Source organism: Alternaria ethzedia, assembly GCF_023757985.1.
Source record: "Alternaria ethzedia strain BMP 0044 chromosome Unknown scaffold_21, whole genome shotgun sequence".
Taxonomy (NCBI): Eukaryota; Fungi; Ascomycota; class Dothideomycetes; order Pleosporales; family Pleosporaceae; genus Alternaria; species Alternaria ethzedia.
In genome coordinates, this window is record NW_026056214.1 from 53,926 (window position 1) to 70,243 (window position 16,318).

At 52.6% G+C, this 16,318-nt stretch overlaps 3 protein-coding genes across 3 annotated transcripts; 1 reads left to right on the forward strand and 2 right to left on the reverse strand.

Moving 5' to 3' along the window:
* Positions 1-2,563: 2,563 nt before the first annotated feature.
* Positions 2,564-3,589, forward strand: J4E87_007508 (uncharacterized protein; the record flags this gene model as incomplete). Its single annotated transcript, XM_049379103.1, has 1 exon — positions 2,564-3,589. The coding sequence occupies one exon, from the start codon at positions 2,564-2,566 to the stop codon at positions 3,587-3,589; it is 1,026 nt and encodes a 341-aa protein (XP_049231014.1).
* An 854-nt stretch (positions 3,590-4,443) lies between these two features.
* J4E87_007509 (uncharacterized protein) lies at positions 4,444-10,485 on the reverse strand (the record flags this gene model as incomplete). The annotated part of the gene is made up of 4 exons (XM_049379104.1): positions 4,444-4,765; positions 4,818-10,265; positions 10,403-10,429; positions 10,481-10,485. The coding sequence occupies 4 exons, from the start codon at positions 10,483-10,485 to the stop codon at positions 4,444-4,446; spliced, it is 5,802 nt and encodes a 1,933-aa protein (XP_049231015.1).
* A 3,848-nt stretch (positions 10,486-14,333) lies between these two features.
* On the reverse strand, positions 14,334-15,510 carry J4E87_007510 (uncharacterized protein; the record flags this gene model as incomplete). The annotated part of the gene is made up of 4 exons (XM_049379105.1): positions 14,334-14,385; positions 14,437-14,798; positions 14,852-15,029; positions 15,083-15,510. 4 exons carry the CDS (start codon positions 15,508-15,510, stop codon positions 14,334-14,336), a joined length of 1,020 nt encoding a protein of 339 aa, XP_049231016.1.
* Between the last annotated feature and the right edge of the window lie 808 nt (positions 15,511-16,318).

A 16,318-nucleotide genomic window follows, 5' to 3' on the forward strand; every position in this document is an offset into this window, starting at 1 on the left:
CGAAAGTTTGGCTGTGAAGTGGAAAAAACAGCAAGGCGACCTCGCTGCCTGGATATATACCGTCAGGAGATTACAGCACGGTAGCGCGGACCGGAAACAAGTGGCCACTGAAAGGGGGAAACAGGACGGGCGACAGGGGCCGAAGCATCTGGGCGCTGCAAGTGGTCTGGCGGATGTCAGGGCTAATGCAGGAACCAAGCTGGCCTGCCGCCCCGCTGGCCACTCGCAGGCGGTGCGTGCCTGGTGCTAAGACCAGATCGGCAGGTTGGCTGTGGAGGCTCGCGGTGGCTTCTCGTGTTGCAGAAATGAACGGCCTGTGTTGGTCGTTCAGTCCAGACTGTGTTGTTGTCGTCTTGCTACACACAGGCCGCCATCCCCAGGCCGGCGGCTGTTGTTCTAATTACGCGCTATAGGCGGAGGAACGCAGCATTTCCATTTCGAGAACATCGCGAGGCACGTTTGCCCTCACGGCCTCTGCTCTGTGCGAGCTGAGCCTCTAGGTGGCGATCTCGTCAGGGTATCTTCAGGGGCGGCCCTTATCGTGTTGCCCGTTGAACAGAGGTTCTCCACCGGCACTTGGGCCTCCCAGCAAAGCCTCTGGAGATCATTTTCCTGAAATAGTGTCTTTACGGTGTCAGTGTTGCAGAATCTGCAGGGTGCGTCAGCGCATGTTTAGTTTTGCAAACATCTCATTGCGCCGTTCACGCACGCTCGAGCCTGTGAGAACCAAACAACACACTTGGTCTTTTGCTTACGGAAGACGTCACCTGCCCTTGATGTTGTTTTCGCGCCGGAGCCGGTGTTGCACGACCGAACGGTCCTTTGTGTGAGGCGCCGTGGCTCCAGAATCGATAATGGCATTGGCCACGCCACTTTGCCGAGGGTGGAGATTAAGCATTAGTCGCTTACCAATGCGGTCTAGCCGCTTTCTGCGCTGTCCCCTTTCGTCTCCACCACGCCCTGTGCAGTCGACCTTCATTTCGGCCTCAAGTCCAGCGCCTTTACGCCGGCGGTACTTAACGATCCGATCTCCAGATTCCGTCATAGTCGTTGCCATAGTTTGTTAGTCGGATTACTCTTTTTGCGCGCTTCAGCTTCCATGGCCGGAGCAGCAATATGGCGCCTTTCGTTTTGACCACGATGCGTGTTGACCGCCTCGCATTCATTTGCATGTGCCGCACACCTGCATTCAGCCGGAAAACGCTCCGGTGGGCTTCGGCGACAACTGCCAGGAGACCCTCCCATTCGCTTTCTCCGCTGCCACATAATCAATGCCGATCATATAGATGCTAAGCGCACAGCTGGCTTGATCAGGCTCGTGATGGAGCGGCTTCGTCGTAGCGAGATAAGGCGGTCAGATCATTCGACATCGAGAACGGAGTTGCGTATGAGCAGCTTGTGATTGGTGCACAACTGTGTCTCTGGCACGAGCTCGTGACCCACACGGACGCCTGAACAACTGTCGGCATTTGACTTGGTCGCGAAGCATCCGATGCACATCTCATAGTACACAGAGTTCTGTTCTTCCTGTGTATACTTTCTTGCGTTGCATCGTTCTTCTCCAAAGCGACTGTTCTTCCCCGACTGGATGGCTTCCATAGCCACTGCTAGCTGTGCCTGCCCGAATCTGTGGAGGTGCCACCCTCGGCTGCATGGAGACCCCGGCCTATGTTGACCATTTCTCGGCCTCTCGAAGGACCACCTGCACCCGTCACACCGCCACTGGAATATGCCACCAGCACTTCCATCATGCCTAGGATTTCTGCCTGTGGATGTTGCTCCAGCACGGTTTATGCCAGAAGCTCTGTTACCACTCCAAACGATCAAGACAGTGCTGGGTCTTCACCCGAGGGACGTGACCCAGGCCCTAACTTCTCTACTCACCCACATCGCCCTACCTGCATGGAACTGGAGATGCGATTACTTACCTATTTACATACCGCAGGAGACACTTGCAGATCATACGCCAATGTAAACTCGCGAGCTCCGCCCGGAACCTGAGCAAAGGAAGCCACGGTGAACGCCAGTCCATATCCGAAGCCACCGATTCCCAGTGGTTGATAATCACGTCGCCCGAGCGCCTATAGCAATCCTTCTCATGCGACACGGTTGCCCAGTCTATTGTCTTGGTTGAGTCAAAAGCTGAACAGGACTTGTGAGCAAGTACGGACAAGGTGTGATGCGAGTGTGTTCAAAAGATACGCGGTCAGATGTCGTGACACACGTGCTGCACTCAACAAGGTAAGAGTGAGATGTGCATTCAGAAGACGATGCGCTACCGTAAAGTGTGGAACCATGAAATCAGCGACCAAGGTTACAACCAACACCAATGACTGGACAAGCATCACATTACATGCGACCATGGAACCGTGGTTCAAACCGTACGGCTTCATTCCGCGATGAATCTTGCACCTGAATACAATACAAAACCCTTTGCACCTGCATTTCCCAGTGATACCCAAGGCAGCTTCCATTCAGAGAAAAAAAAAATGCTAAGCACCTGCATTTCCTTCTCTCATACCAGCCGCAACCTCAGCCTCCACGCAACACGACACATCCACGAATGCCTGATGAGCCCTTCCGCTTCCTTGACCTACCCAAGGAGGTCAGGTTCATGGTGTACGAAAATCTTCCTCGGATCATCAGTAATACGACAATCGAGCCTCACCCCGGTGACTACTGGCGTCTTCGACACCAGCCATCTTTCACGCTCATTTACCGCAGCACTAACACTTCTATTCTTCGAGTCTGCAAGGAAATTCACAAAGAGGCAGCGCCGCTCGTCCACAGGACGATCCGAAATTTCATCCTTGAGGCATCGCCCAAGGTTGCAGGCAGCATTGATCGCTACACCCACGCCAAGTCCCTAGCACCGATTGTAAGAGCTGCGGCACGCGACTTTGATCACCTCCGCTCAAGACTCGGTCTCGTTCCAGTTGGCCAACACGCTGCCCCGGAAACTCTTGTCGACTACGAGAGCAGAACATCCAAGTTCCTCCAAGACCTCGCCGAAGCTCGCGAAACCACTGCGGATTGGGATATATCAGACTTGCCCGAAAAATATCTTGTGGACACGGACGTATTCTTACCCGGCAGCATAAATAAAATTGTACCCTCTTTGCCGAACTACGGGTTGAGCGATGCTGAAAAACGCACGATACGCACCTTCATCACCACGGCCTCGATACAACTCCTCTACCACCACATCAAGCGTCTGTCCCGCCCTACACTCAGCAACCCCACCATCGAGTTCGTACGCATCTGGGATCGCCAGGCAATAGCCGAGATATCAGAAGTCTACTACACACGTCATCAGTGGTGCGAGATGGACTTTGTGACGGCCTTCAATATCATGGGTCGGGGTTTCCGCTCCAAGTGCTACGACTTCGGCGTCAATATCCAACTCGCGGGGTACGTGCCGATAAGCCAAGGCCAGAAGCCGTTGCTAAAGGAAGGTGCTTTCGTCGCCTTGCCGACAAGAGATGGGCATGTGGGTGGATTTGTCCCTCCGGGAGTTGGCATTGTGGTGAGATGGGAAGAATCTATGCCGGAGTGGGTGTGGAGAGAGGGATGGCTTCCAAATGAGTAGTGACCGTGATCGAGACTGTCGGATCGGTAGCCGCTCAAAGATTACATCATTGGCAGGTCACTACTACTGCGACGAACATGCAACGACTATAGACGACGTAACGAACCTTTCGCCATTAGCCCACTTAATAGCTTTACTCGATCCTCCTTTCCAAGCGCGTTGATTGGTGGGTAATTGAATGCAGAGGGAGCAGTAGCCAAATATGACGAATTCATGAAGCCCTTAGAATGCGCTCATGTAGTGATGATACATGAGATGACTGGACAGACGAGTACAATTCTCAGCGTAACATGAACCTCATAGCGCATCTGTACATACCTAGAATTGGTAGTGTACTCGTAAAGTGCTAAGTTATTCTGCGGTAGTGCACCCATAAAGTGCGAAGTTATTCTGCGCTATCTCACAAGCGTTGACATCGTGCTGATGAGTAGCCTCCACCACGTCACCACTTTCACCATCACAGTATGCAAAGCAACAAAGCACTCATAACAACTCTCTCAGCATACATCATACTCTACTCACACAGGCTAGACATACATGACCCACTTTCCCAGCTCCCTCAACACTCGGAGCAAAGGATACAAAAAGACAAAAAGACAAAAAGCCCTCATCCAACGCCATGCTAATACAGACATTTCCATAGTACCTATCCTGTGAGAATGCAAAAAACATCATACCAACCCGATCGATCAATGAGACATTGATACCATATGCATGTCATGTCATGCCCCGTAGTGGAAAGAAGAAACGCCAGTGTACGCCTGTTAATCCGCCCAAAGATGATGTGTCTTGGCCTGGTAGGCAGGCGCAAGGTAGTTGTAGTGTGGAAGGGACTCAAAACCACCGGGCATGGCTTAAGCCTTCATCTTGCCGAGGAAGCCGTCGAGATCGAACTCTTCCTCATACTGCTTCTCGTCCCAGAGATCGCCTAGTTCGTCCAAGAAGCCCTTCTTGCCCTTCTCCCTCAGCGCACCGGTTGCGTCGACGGCGTCGTTCTCATCGATGCCTGTTCGATCGTCTTTGGCGTTGCTGGGCGGTGCTGGTAGTGCTGCAGGATCGTTCGAATCGGCCGAGACGTTGAAGAGATCGAGAATCTGGTCTGTTTGCATGGACTGGAGACCCGCGTTTTGTTGATTGACGACGGTGGAAGCGATATCGATTTTGAATCTTTGGAGACTGGGGAAAATTGTTAGTGAGAAATTACAAGTGGAGGGGTTAGGTTACTTACTTCAAGATCTTCTCTTCCAAGGTACCGCGCGTGACGATTCGGTAAACATTGACGACCTTCTTCTGGCCGATACGATGCGCGCGGTCCATGGCTTGAATGTCCTTTTGCGGGTTCCAGTCGTGCTCAACGAAGATAACGGTATCGGCACCAGTCAAGTTGAGACCCAGACCACCAACACTGGTTGTCAGAAGCAAAACATCGTATGAAGGATCGGTGTTAAACTTGTTGACAATCTCCTGGCGCTTGGTAGCTTCGACACCACCATCAAGGCGCATGAATTGCACAGACGGAAGCAACTTCTCGAGCACGTTGTGCTGAACCATGTCGAGCATCTCCTTCATTTGACAGAAGACGAGGGCACGATGCTGCGAGACAGCTTCCGGTAGGTCGCCATTAGCGGCGGCAGACTTGTCGCTGACCACGTCAGATGCGCCGATACCACAGTCCACAAGCAGATCCTTGAGAGCGCCGAGCTTGGGTGCATGCGCGATGTCGTCGATCGTAGTGTTGTGCTTCTTGAGATATTGCTGAGTCGGCTCGTATGCCTTGTTGGTGGGACCCTTGACGACGAGCGAAGGTGAGTTGCACAGCTTCTTCATGTACTGAAGAGCTTGGAAGATATGTTGCTTGCTCTCGCGGTCGGCGTTACCGGCCTTAGACTGAATCTCCTTGCCTTGGCGCTTGGTGAAGTCGTCGAAAAGGTTGCGTTGCAACTCAGATAGATCGCAGTAGTAGTTTTGCAGGATCTTAGGTGGCAGGTCATCCAGTACCTCTTCCTTGAGACGGCGAAGGAGGAACGGAAGCACCTGCTTGTGAAGAGCTTCGATCGCCAGCGCACCCCGTTCTTGCTCCTTCGACGAGCTCTTGGCGAACCGGGAGGCAGCGATAGGCTTCGCGAAACGTTCCTGGAAGACCTTCTCCGTACCAAGGAAACCGGGCATGAGGAAGTCGAAGAGCGACCATAGCTCGAGCACGTTGTTTTGAATAGGTGTACCGGAGAGGATGAGGCGGTGATTCGACTGGAATTGCTTGACAGCCTGGCTGGTCTTGGACTTTGAGTTCTTGATCAAGTGACCCTCGTCAAGTACGCAGTAGTTCCAGGTGATGGGCTTGAGAATGTCGGCGTCATTCCTGCAGATATCGTACGAAGTAATGACAATATCCACTTTGTCGAGCTGATTCCTGTGCTGGCCGCGGATAGGTGGCGAACCAACATAGGCTACGCAGCTAAGGAAGGGTGCATACTGGCGAATCTCTTGCTGCCAATGACCAGACAGCGTGGGCGGGCATACAATGAGAGATGGTAGACGTCGGAAGTTGGGATCGCCGGATTTGGCGAACTCATCTGCACGCATGTGATGATCACTTGCCACCATGCATAGCGTTTGTAGCGTTTTACCGAGACCCATGTCGTCGCAGAGAATACCGTGGAGATTGTACCGGTTGAGGAACGCCAGCCAATTGACACCCTCTTGTTGGTATGAACGGAGCGTCGCCTTGATACCAACAGGGATCTCGAAAGGCTCCACTTTCTTCGCATCCAGCATCTGGGCGACGAACTTGCGCTCTCGGTCTCGGCCCTTGAGAAGGGTGTCCGGAAGGCCAGGTGGGTCGGGGATTCCAGACTCTAGTGGTACAAGCTTCACAAGCGTGGCGAAGCTGGTTGTAGCCAGTAGTCGGACGTCGTTGTCAGAGTCGCTCATACGACCAAGAACCGGGGTGATGAGGAAGATGACATATGGTAGGATCGCGTCTTCCATAACATGGATGAGATGATAGATGCACTCGATGGCTCCCTGGCGGGCGTACACGTTTCCACCGTCGCTGATGGTTGGTAGCACGCTCTCGACAAGCATGGTAATACCTTCGACGGACATGACGCTGCAGACAGTGGCGAAACATTTGGCCGCTGCGTATCGCAAGACATACAATTTACTTTGAAGAGCCTTGGCAATGAGTGGAAGAAGGTCCTTGACGAAGCCTCTGACGCTTGGGTGGAAACTGCCGGCCAGAGCACGTAGAGTCGACAGGGCATCAACAACTTCCTGGCCAAAGACGCCGTCTTCGTTGAAGATTTGCGCCGGAAGTGTGGCCTCGGTAAAGGCGTCCTTGATGGGTCGTTCAATCAGGTCCTTCAGGATAGGCACCTTCTCGAAAATCTCAGCGCCGAAGCTCTCGACGACTTTCTCAAGACCCTCTCGCGCACCACGCTTGGTGATCCTGGCTGCCCGCGACTCTTCTGCGAATCGAGCAGCGTCGGGGTGATCGCGCACATCTTCATCTTTCTTGAGCGTAAGAATGCCTGTCTCGATGTGTGACTGTCCAGCGAACTCGGGTGTTTCGGCTGTCTCCATGCAGTAGAATTTGACCAAATTGCCGACAACCTTGTTGACCACACCAGATCTCTTGGCGTTGACCAGGAACACGATGTAGCCAGCAACTGCAGCTGCCGAACGTCTCTGTAGCTCAACGTTCTCTTCTTTCTTGACGCTATCCATCATAGCCTTGATCGGCGGCGATGGCTTCTTCGGAGGTGAGTTGAGCGCCACAAGTGCACCGGCTGCAGCGGCCTTGATGCGAACATCCCGTTCTTCCTTTATGTCCTTGGCTTCTTGAATGCTCGTCTCTACTTCCTTGCGTGCTGTGTCCAGATTTGCTCCTGCAACCATGCGGGCGGACGGCGTCATGGCCTTCTTTAGCTTCTCGAACTGCACATTGAGCAGCTTTTCGGCATCTGCGACGCCAAAGGCATAGTGGTTCGCATTCGGCATGCCCTGGACAAGGGCAGCGATCTGTGGCAGGTTTTGAACATGGGCGTCGTGGAAGATGCTCAACAAAGAGTGGCATTGAGTCCGAACAATCTGCAGCTTGGGCACGAGATCCTCGTAGGCGGCAGGCCTCTCGCCCTCAACCATAGGCAGCAGAGCCTGGACGAACGACTCAGCCAAGGCATCTTTAGTTGCCAGGTTCTTTCCAAACTCCTCAATGATGATCGCAGCCGTCAGTTGGGTTGACGAGTTCTGAGAGGACAATGGGGCCAGCAGCCTAGATCTGAAGGTCTCGAGCCTCGACTCTTCAGGCCAGGCTCCCATCGCTTTACCGAGAGCTTGTGCTGCAGAAGTCCTGGAACGGATCATGACGTCCGCGCCTATGAGTTCGAGATCACCAGTAATCATGTGTCCGTCGACGTTATGAGACTGTGAGGCTGGAGTAGGTGTTGACGTTTCGTCCTTTCCAATACGCGACTTCTTTCTCCTCTTCTGAGCTGGCTCACTACCATCTGGTGGAGACGACTTACGGCTCGGCTCAGAGTCGGGTGGCGGGCCCATGGCTTGTCCGGAAGGTTTGATGAGTAGTGACTTGTTCAACGATATTGGGTGACGTGATACTCCAATAGGCGTGAGCGTGAGAGGAATGACAGCATCTAATATGGGTTCCATAAGAGGCGCCAGTTGGCTACCCAAGGCTGCGACAATAGCATTCCAAAGCTGGAGGGAGAGTTTCAAGACACCTTCGTTGCGTTCAAGCAGGATGTTCTGGAATATGAGTTGCAATGCCCTGCTATCTACCCAGCCGTCCGAGCCTTCGCTTTGGATGTTGAGGAAAGTAATCAGCGCACGCAGCACTGCCGCACGGACACTGGTGATGGTATGGCGTAGGAAGGGGAAGAGTCGTGGCACCAATTCGTGGAATGATTGGGTCGGATCTTGTCGCGCGTTGGCTTGCATCGCTTCCAAGACTTGAGGAAAGCCACAAAGCTTGGCCAAAAGATCCATGATGAAACCGGTACTGGCACTTAGGTCGTCTTGTAAGCTGGAGAGACAAGACCAGACTACGTTCATCAGGTGCTCGAGTGATTTTGGACGCATCTCGATGAATTCCTTCGCCACGGGAATAAGGGTGGCTGCACTGATGGCTCGGACATCGTCGTCGGAATTACTCAGACCGCTGATGACTGCGGCGAGGACTCCATCCAGTAATGTGCCGTCCTCGAGGAGTAGGTCGTTTCGTACAGCAACAAGGTACCGTAGTCCGATCATGCCACCTTGACACAGGGCCCACGGTGCGCTCAGAGGGTTGGTGTCGAGAGGAAGGTTATGGTTGATGATAAGGCGATTGAGAACCTGGAACGTTGCAAGGACGTTGTCGCGAGACATGTATTGGAGCAAAGACCCAAGCGCTTGTCCGGCCGTCTCTCGTATGGGCGCAATAGCATTATCGCCGGTGAAATCTGCAAAGCGATCGAGCATGAAGATGCAGACCATGCGACATGCTAGATCATTCAGCCATCGCTGATTCAGCCGATCGTTCTCCGCCCGGCTCAGCCCCTTCCGCCTGCCAGCACCACCGCCGTGGATACGGAGAATTTCTCGGAGGCCCATGGCAGCACCATGGCGTACCTCCCAGGTGTAGTCGAAAAGTTCAACGGCGAGATACGCACAGACACGCTCGAACGGCCATTCTAGCCCTTGTTCTTCAGCCTCTGTTTGGAAAGACGACTTCTCTGCTACCGGCGCGCCCTTGAACTCCTTCACAAACTTCGCGTCGTCGTCTCCACCGTTGCGGTCGAGTGAGAAGTAGTCGTTCATGGGTTCGTCCTCGTCTCCGTTCTCCGACTTCTCGAACTTTAGGGCATTAGGATGTGGGCGAACGGGGGTCTCGATGAGGTCAGCTTGTGAGTCTTTCCTTGCAGTTGAATTGAAGTCGACAACTTGGACTTTGCTGGCACCTCCAGCGGCCTGTCTCTTATTCTTGCGTCTCAAGGCATTCTGCTGACGTTTGCTGAGTCCTTTGCCATCAGGTGTGCCTGCAGTAGGTGAACTACCATGGTGCATGCTCTCTGACCGTGAGACGTTGGTGTCGATACGGTGCATGCCGGGAGTCTTTGGAGCGGGCGTTTGTGGCATCATCTCCTGGGGTGGTGTAAGATCCTCAACCCATGCGCCTTCAAAGCCAAGTCGCTTGAGTAGAGTGCTCTTTTGGTATTCCAGTCTTTCCGCAGGGTCCATAGCTGCGAGCTTGTAGTCATGCTCTTTGGTGCCGAGAGAGGCTAGGACCTTCCCGAATTTGAGGATAGAAGGCAAGTCCAGTGTAGCAAGATCGAGTCCATCGGCGAGTGGTGGGAGGCTGATATCGCCGTTCTCTTCTTTCTTGACCAGTGCGCCATTGCTGTCTTCCGATTTGACATCGCCATTGGACTCTGGTTGGGCTTCCGGCTTGACGGGCTCATCCTGGTCATCGGCGTTGGGGTCGAACTTGTCGGCATTGGCAGCGATGCCACCTATCGCCTTGGCAGCGGCAACTCTTGTTTCCCAGCTTTTTGATCGCAAATAGGGTATGACTCGGGTAAGAAGATTGAAAAGCTCATCGGGATGTTGTTTTTGGACGTCGGCTAGCTGGTCGGCTGCTGTGTTTCGGATTAATGCTGTGCTGCCAGTCTCGAGGAGCCTTGGCGGGGGTTAGCGAGAGTCAACAGAGACAAAAGAAGCAAGGCTGTTCAAGCGTGATTAACTTGTCGCAGAAGATGGCAACGTAGTTTGATCAAGCAGTGAAAGACATGCAGGACATGCGCCGGGTATACTCACGTTACGAGACGATCCAATCTGGTGGCACTACCAAAGCGTTAGCGCGTCATGCATGCATCGATGCGATATGCGACAAACCTCATCTTCGCGCTGCACTTTTGACAGTCGGGCTCGCAGGTGGAGCGCGACCAGGAGAATTAGAAATTACTAGGCGCCCGCAGGCGTAGCCATGGAAGCACTGGGCACGGCACTGAAGTGTTTGGGCTGTGTAGTCAGAGTTGTGGAAGGGAGTCACGTGATGGGGTGGTAACTCGATGCGGTGCCGGGAGCGCGTCGGAGAAGGTGGGCTGCGGGCCTATCTAAGAGAATGAACAGGTCATTAAGTAGGCTGGATCACCACCAGGAACGGGCTAGTGGCCTGGCCCGTGCGTCCCGTTTCAGGGAGCAGAGGGAAATTTTTGCAACATCAACGGCGCCGGCCAGAGTAACGCAGGTGCAAACAGACTGCCTTCTCTTACTGCGAAGGCGATTCACCGTGTCCGATGCATTTTTGATGCTGGTCGTGCGCGGTGCGATGAACCGGTCGCGGCTTCCTTTGACAGAGATGTGGCCTCTGCACGCTAGCCGGATCCATCACCGCTCATCAACGCGCCTGCTCAAAGACCAACTTCCAACATCTCCACCCCACCTACTCGTAATCACATACGATGATCGCATTTGGTGTCGCGACATTCTCGCGACAGCACTTGCACTTACTACTCACCCACTCACTACAGTCGCACAACCCCCAGCCTCATCGTTATCAACGCGTCGTTGTCACTAGGCTAGGCTACCATCTTCATTTCTGACAGCCAGCCAAAGCGCTCCGGTGCCCTGGTGGCTTACAAGGCTGCCTACCGGTAAGCCCTTGACCACTTCTCGACCATCGCAGCAGCCGCAAACAGTGCAGCCCTTTCCGCGACACCCTCTGCCCTATTCGACGGGTAACAAACGCGCATTCTGTATATATCCAGTAGCCGTGGCAGGGCGGATGTACCGGACCCAACCTCTCGCTTGGATTGATCTACATAAGGCGCTGCAGCTAGCGCATGCCTGCATCGACATGTCTTCTGGGGATGTCGTTCGTCTACACGTCTTCTTTTTCCTATTGATTTTCCTGTCTTCGGGCCTCAGCGCACTCCCATGGGAATGCGACGTTTTCCCCGCACCGCTTGCGCGTTGGACATGTAATTTCGAGGTGGAGTCCAACAAACCCGGTCAACGCTTCGTGCTACCCTCTATTTGGTACCGCGCCTGTGGCTGCAGACTGCAGATAGCGGTCCGCGACACGTCCGTGCCCATCCACTATTACCATTCATGAACGACGCGTGAAGCTTTAGCGCAACGCCTGGATCGCATCGTCGAGGAAGTGTCAGGAACGCGCGCCTTCCAAGTGACACATCATAATTCTAGTTCTGTGACATCACACGTTGTGGTACAGTGTTAGGGGGCGGCCAAAAAGGCTTTGCCTTCATTATGAGGAGACTGACCTACTTATTACAAATCTTGAGATTCAGCGTTACCGGCCCCACTCTCCAAAAAGTTCCACACAACTCCTTCAGACAGCTTGTTTCCAGTCCTCCCCAGTTTTTGCACCCCGTTCTGGGCATTGATCACTATAGGACGAAGAGTCCACCAGTCCGACATTTGCATAATGTAGCCACCTTTTGGCACTGGAGTAATAGTAAAGTGTCTCCAACCATCTTGCTGCTCTGCTGAGCACTTGAGTCTCGCATCCCAACCATGGCATATGAATTTGCCTGACACGCAGTTTCGGAATCCAAACCAGCCTTCAGATTCTACACACTCCCACAGGATGGATCCACGACCGCTAGGTGGCGCTAGTACGATGTTCCCATCAAGCAATGTAAGCACATTGCCGCATGAGGTAGAGCGGATGATGACGGTAGATCCATCGGAAGGCACCCAACTCGTCGAGGCGTGGTCTTTCAGGTCTGGAGTACCGTTTTCGGTGGTTACGGTAGGTGTGTAGATGCTAGCATCGTCTAATTCTGAGATGGATGTAGTATCGGCCTGATCAGGCTCCTGAGAAACCATGTTCGACAATCAAAGAGCCGGTCCTACTGCGGCGTTCAGGTCTGCGCGAAGTCAAGGAATCAGTACTCTGTTTAACAACCAATTTCCATCAGGTGCTTACCTACTCACAAAATGTGGCCCGCTTATTGTAGTCGTCGTTGTTGTCGTTGTGAGTTGGTGCTGCTGCTGCTGCTGCTGCGGGGTATGGGGCGCTCTAATCCCTGCTTGCAGTGTGGCACAGCACATACTTCGCTTCAACTGGGTGGGAGGGGAAGTCGATGTCGCTAAGTATTGCATCACTTGACGAGTTTAGGCCGTCTTTGATGTCTGACAGTCATCATGTTCTCGCGTGACATCGCATAGCCGCAACGTTAGCCTTTGACGCACGCATGCCCTCGCACATCATGAACACTCTGAGTACATTTGAAACACCATCTTGACATCGACAGACATTTGGTGATGAGATTTAGATCGCTCAGTCAATATTCCTCTTTCCGCACGCGGAGACCGAGGAACATCGAATTGTTGTCTTCGGGATTTTGGAGGCGGACTCCCACCATGGCACGATTATGAGGTGTATTTTGGTATTTTGCAGCTCGATTGAGATTGCAACGAGAGTGTGTGAGAAAGAGAGAGAAGGCAAATGAAAGTAGATGGTTTTTATATCCACGTGCCACAGACGCGAAGACGGAGAAACATGTTGGATTCCTTACACGGCTTTTAGAAAAGCTACTGTCCTTCTTTATCCAGACCATCATACGGTAGACTCTCGTTTTTTGGTACTTTCTCATTTCGCCGTCTACGAAGTATTACCGCGCTGCTCTGCATGTTACCAAAGAAGGCGCTGTTTTGAGATATGACAATATCAGCTTTTCTCGTCGAGCCAAACACATGTAACAATCGTTTCATACCTTCTGCGCGGCAAAAGACTATGTCATGGCCAGTTCTCTCGGAGAGCATGTGCTTGGAAATGGATATTTTGGTACGTCTACTCCAGGAAGACATTGGTCTGGTGCTTTGGTAATTTGGAAAGGCGCACGTTTTGTGTGTTAGTGGAGGGTTGGAGGAATGAAGGAGACCAGCTCTTTATATATGGTGGCCGCACGCTAGTCGTCCTTGCCTAGACTACGAAAAAAAGTATGGGTATCTTAAACTGAACTTGGAGCCCAATTTTGAATGAAGTTTGGCTGTTGAACAGACATGCGATCTTATTCCGGTAATTTTGGAGGGCGCTGGTGGCGGCCAAGACATGCGTGAGACGTAGTAGATTTTTGGACTCTCTCGAAAGATCATCACACGTACTCTCTGAAGTTTTGGGGTATCAAATGTGTTTTCTAATGCAAAATGACAGCTCGAAAAGGGCCGTGGAAGTACTTTATATACTGAGTGAGAAGAGATGGTACGTAAAGACGGTAGTGACGGAGAAGCAACACATCATCTTGGATAACATGTTCTTCGGAACACGGAACACGATCGCGTATGAATACTGAGGTGTAGGAGGCGCGATTTCAATCATAGCTTTTGCGCGGGGTTTATTTGGAGAGCAGCTCGAATACATTTAGGACATTTCGCTGTCTTGCAGAGTTTTGAGTTGTTCTGTCCAACACATGAGTCCTGGATGTATTTGTTTCTGGGTCTCAGCAGTCCTGACATTGATATCCTTTGCCTTTAGTATTTTGAACTGTGGTACGAAGTTGAAGGAGCAAGGGAGCAGAAAGCTGGCAGAGTTAAATACTCGCGAGCATGGCCGTTGCCAAGATTCTAGTGACAGATGGAGTTGTATTATAACCTCGCAACTACGTCGAAGTACATGCTGGAGCCTACAAGGCACGAAAATGTCACAAAAGTGCCTCTCCAAAACCCATGTAGTCCTCAAAGTGCTCCGTCCCACATCTTCGGGCACCACCCAGTCCTCTTATTCCTGGCTATTGAGCTGCTCAATCCGGGCGAGCAGAGCTTCAACGGCGCTACACAAATCGTTAGTAGGGGTCACTAATTGGAAAGGGATGAAGACATACTCTGAATCCGGGGTATCAGACAAGAATTGAGCCTCCAAGTCCGCTTGAGCGACGGCGAGCATAGTAGCGACGTTATGCTCGGTCGGCTCAACGTTTTCTTGTGCTTGATCGCCCTCCGGTACCGGAGTGGCCTGGTCTCCAGCATCCTCTCCAGGGCCACCTGCATGTTGAGGGATACGTGGATCTGGCCCAGCCAAGAGATCACTCAGAAGTTGAGCCCCGGAGACCATCGAGGGCATGAAATCGTCGTATCGCGCCGGACGGGGTGGTACATATGCTTCAGATACCGTGTGCTCGATGGCGTTCGTCGAGTAATTCTGCTTCCAATACAACGAAGCCTTGCTGCGACCCTTCTCTGGTGCCTGTGAACGAGGTAAGTATACGCCTCGGATACATTTTGGACACCTGAATTTACCTGTCTGGAGAGATACAGTTCGATGGAGCCATCCCGAACATCGGCGTACGTATCGAAGCCCTGCGAGCGCATGTAGTAGCAGAGGCGCAGCGCATCCTTGGCAGCGGGATGCAAGTTGTCTGCAATATGTTCTGTCCAGCTATGAGCTTGCCGGACCGTGAGCTTCTCGGATGCGTGCCTAAAGAGCGTCAGTACATCTCTCACATCAGTCCTTACGTGTGTACCACTTACTTGTTAAGGTACTCCAAGAGCGCCAGTTGTACTTTGGTATAAGCGGGTGTGTTCACGGTCCCCTCTGCCTCCTTCATCTCGTTGTATGGGGTCTTTGGCAGCATAGAAACAAGCGTCGTGGCAGGCTTGAGAGCGGATTGGGCTTGAGGTACAGACACTGGAACAACAATATTATTGCCTTCGCCTGTATTTCCGGTAGCCTCACCTCGTGTACGTAAGTTACGCGCCATGCTCCGTTGAATTTGCGAAAGTTCTCGAAGCTCGTCAATTGTGAGGCTGGGCACAAGCCGGTTGAGTAGCTGGAGTATCTGTTCTGACGCACGAACAGAGTTTCTGGATCGACGAAGCTGGCGCCTTGCGCGGTTGAGTTGTTCGATGGCTTGCGATTCGACGAGAAGCGCAGAATCGGCGGGGTCGGTGTCAGACATTTGAGCGACAGTAAGTCTATTTATCGCATAGAGCGTTCGAACGCCGCCGGTGGCGGAAAGACTGTGAATGAACGATGGTGTTGTGGATAATTCAATGTGCGATGGAGGACGGTGAGAAAGAAAAATGCCAAGACCTAACAAGTGAAGGAGCGTTGTGTAATCGGCAGTGAGTGAGGAAAGTGCGACTGTAAGTCCAGCCTAATCCGGCGGTCGTATACTGTATCCATTTTTCTGTATAATTACCGTGCTTAGTAAACCAGATCGTAGAGATACTCAACGTAGTTCAGAATGCAAATGTGCATGATAGAGCACATTGAATTTCTTCAGGGTACAGGCCTTTTGACTGCCTTCCACATCGCCAGGAAAGTAGGAATGCGAGTATACAGATAGAACCAAAGAATTGCGACGAGATGACGGCGTGTCGCGATATGCCGTACGAGATTTCGTGGCTGTAGTTGCTGAGGATACCTAGGTATTGTATTCGTGTCGTGACTGTTGTAACGCATTCCCACCTAAGCATCACCGCGGTGGACGCTGCAATGTTGACAAGCTTGTACATGTCTCTCGTTAGATATCGATCAGCATCTCTGCGCCGCTGCCCTTGCATGCAGGTGGTTGAAGACGTTCATCTGCGAAGCCAGCTGCTAGCGTCCAGTCATCGCACCCACCAAAGCCCGCCTACACAATCTGCGACCCCACGAACCAATCAAGCCGAGCCCAACAGACACCCAGCCCTAGAGTCCAGGCGCCCTTGGCCCCGCGTAGATAACTTGAATGGCGGCCGTCCAGCCAAGAGATGCTGTCCGAG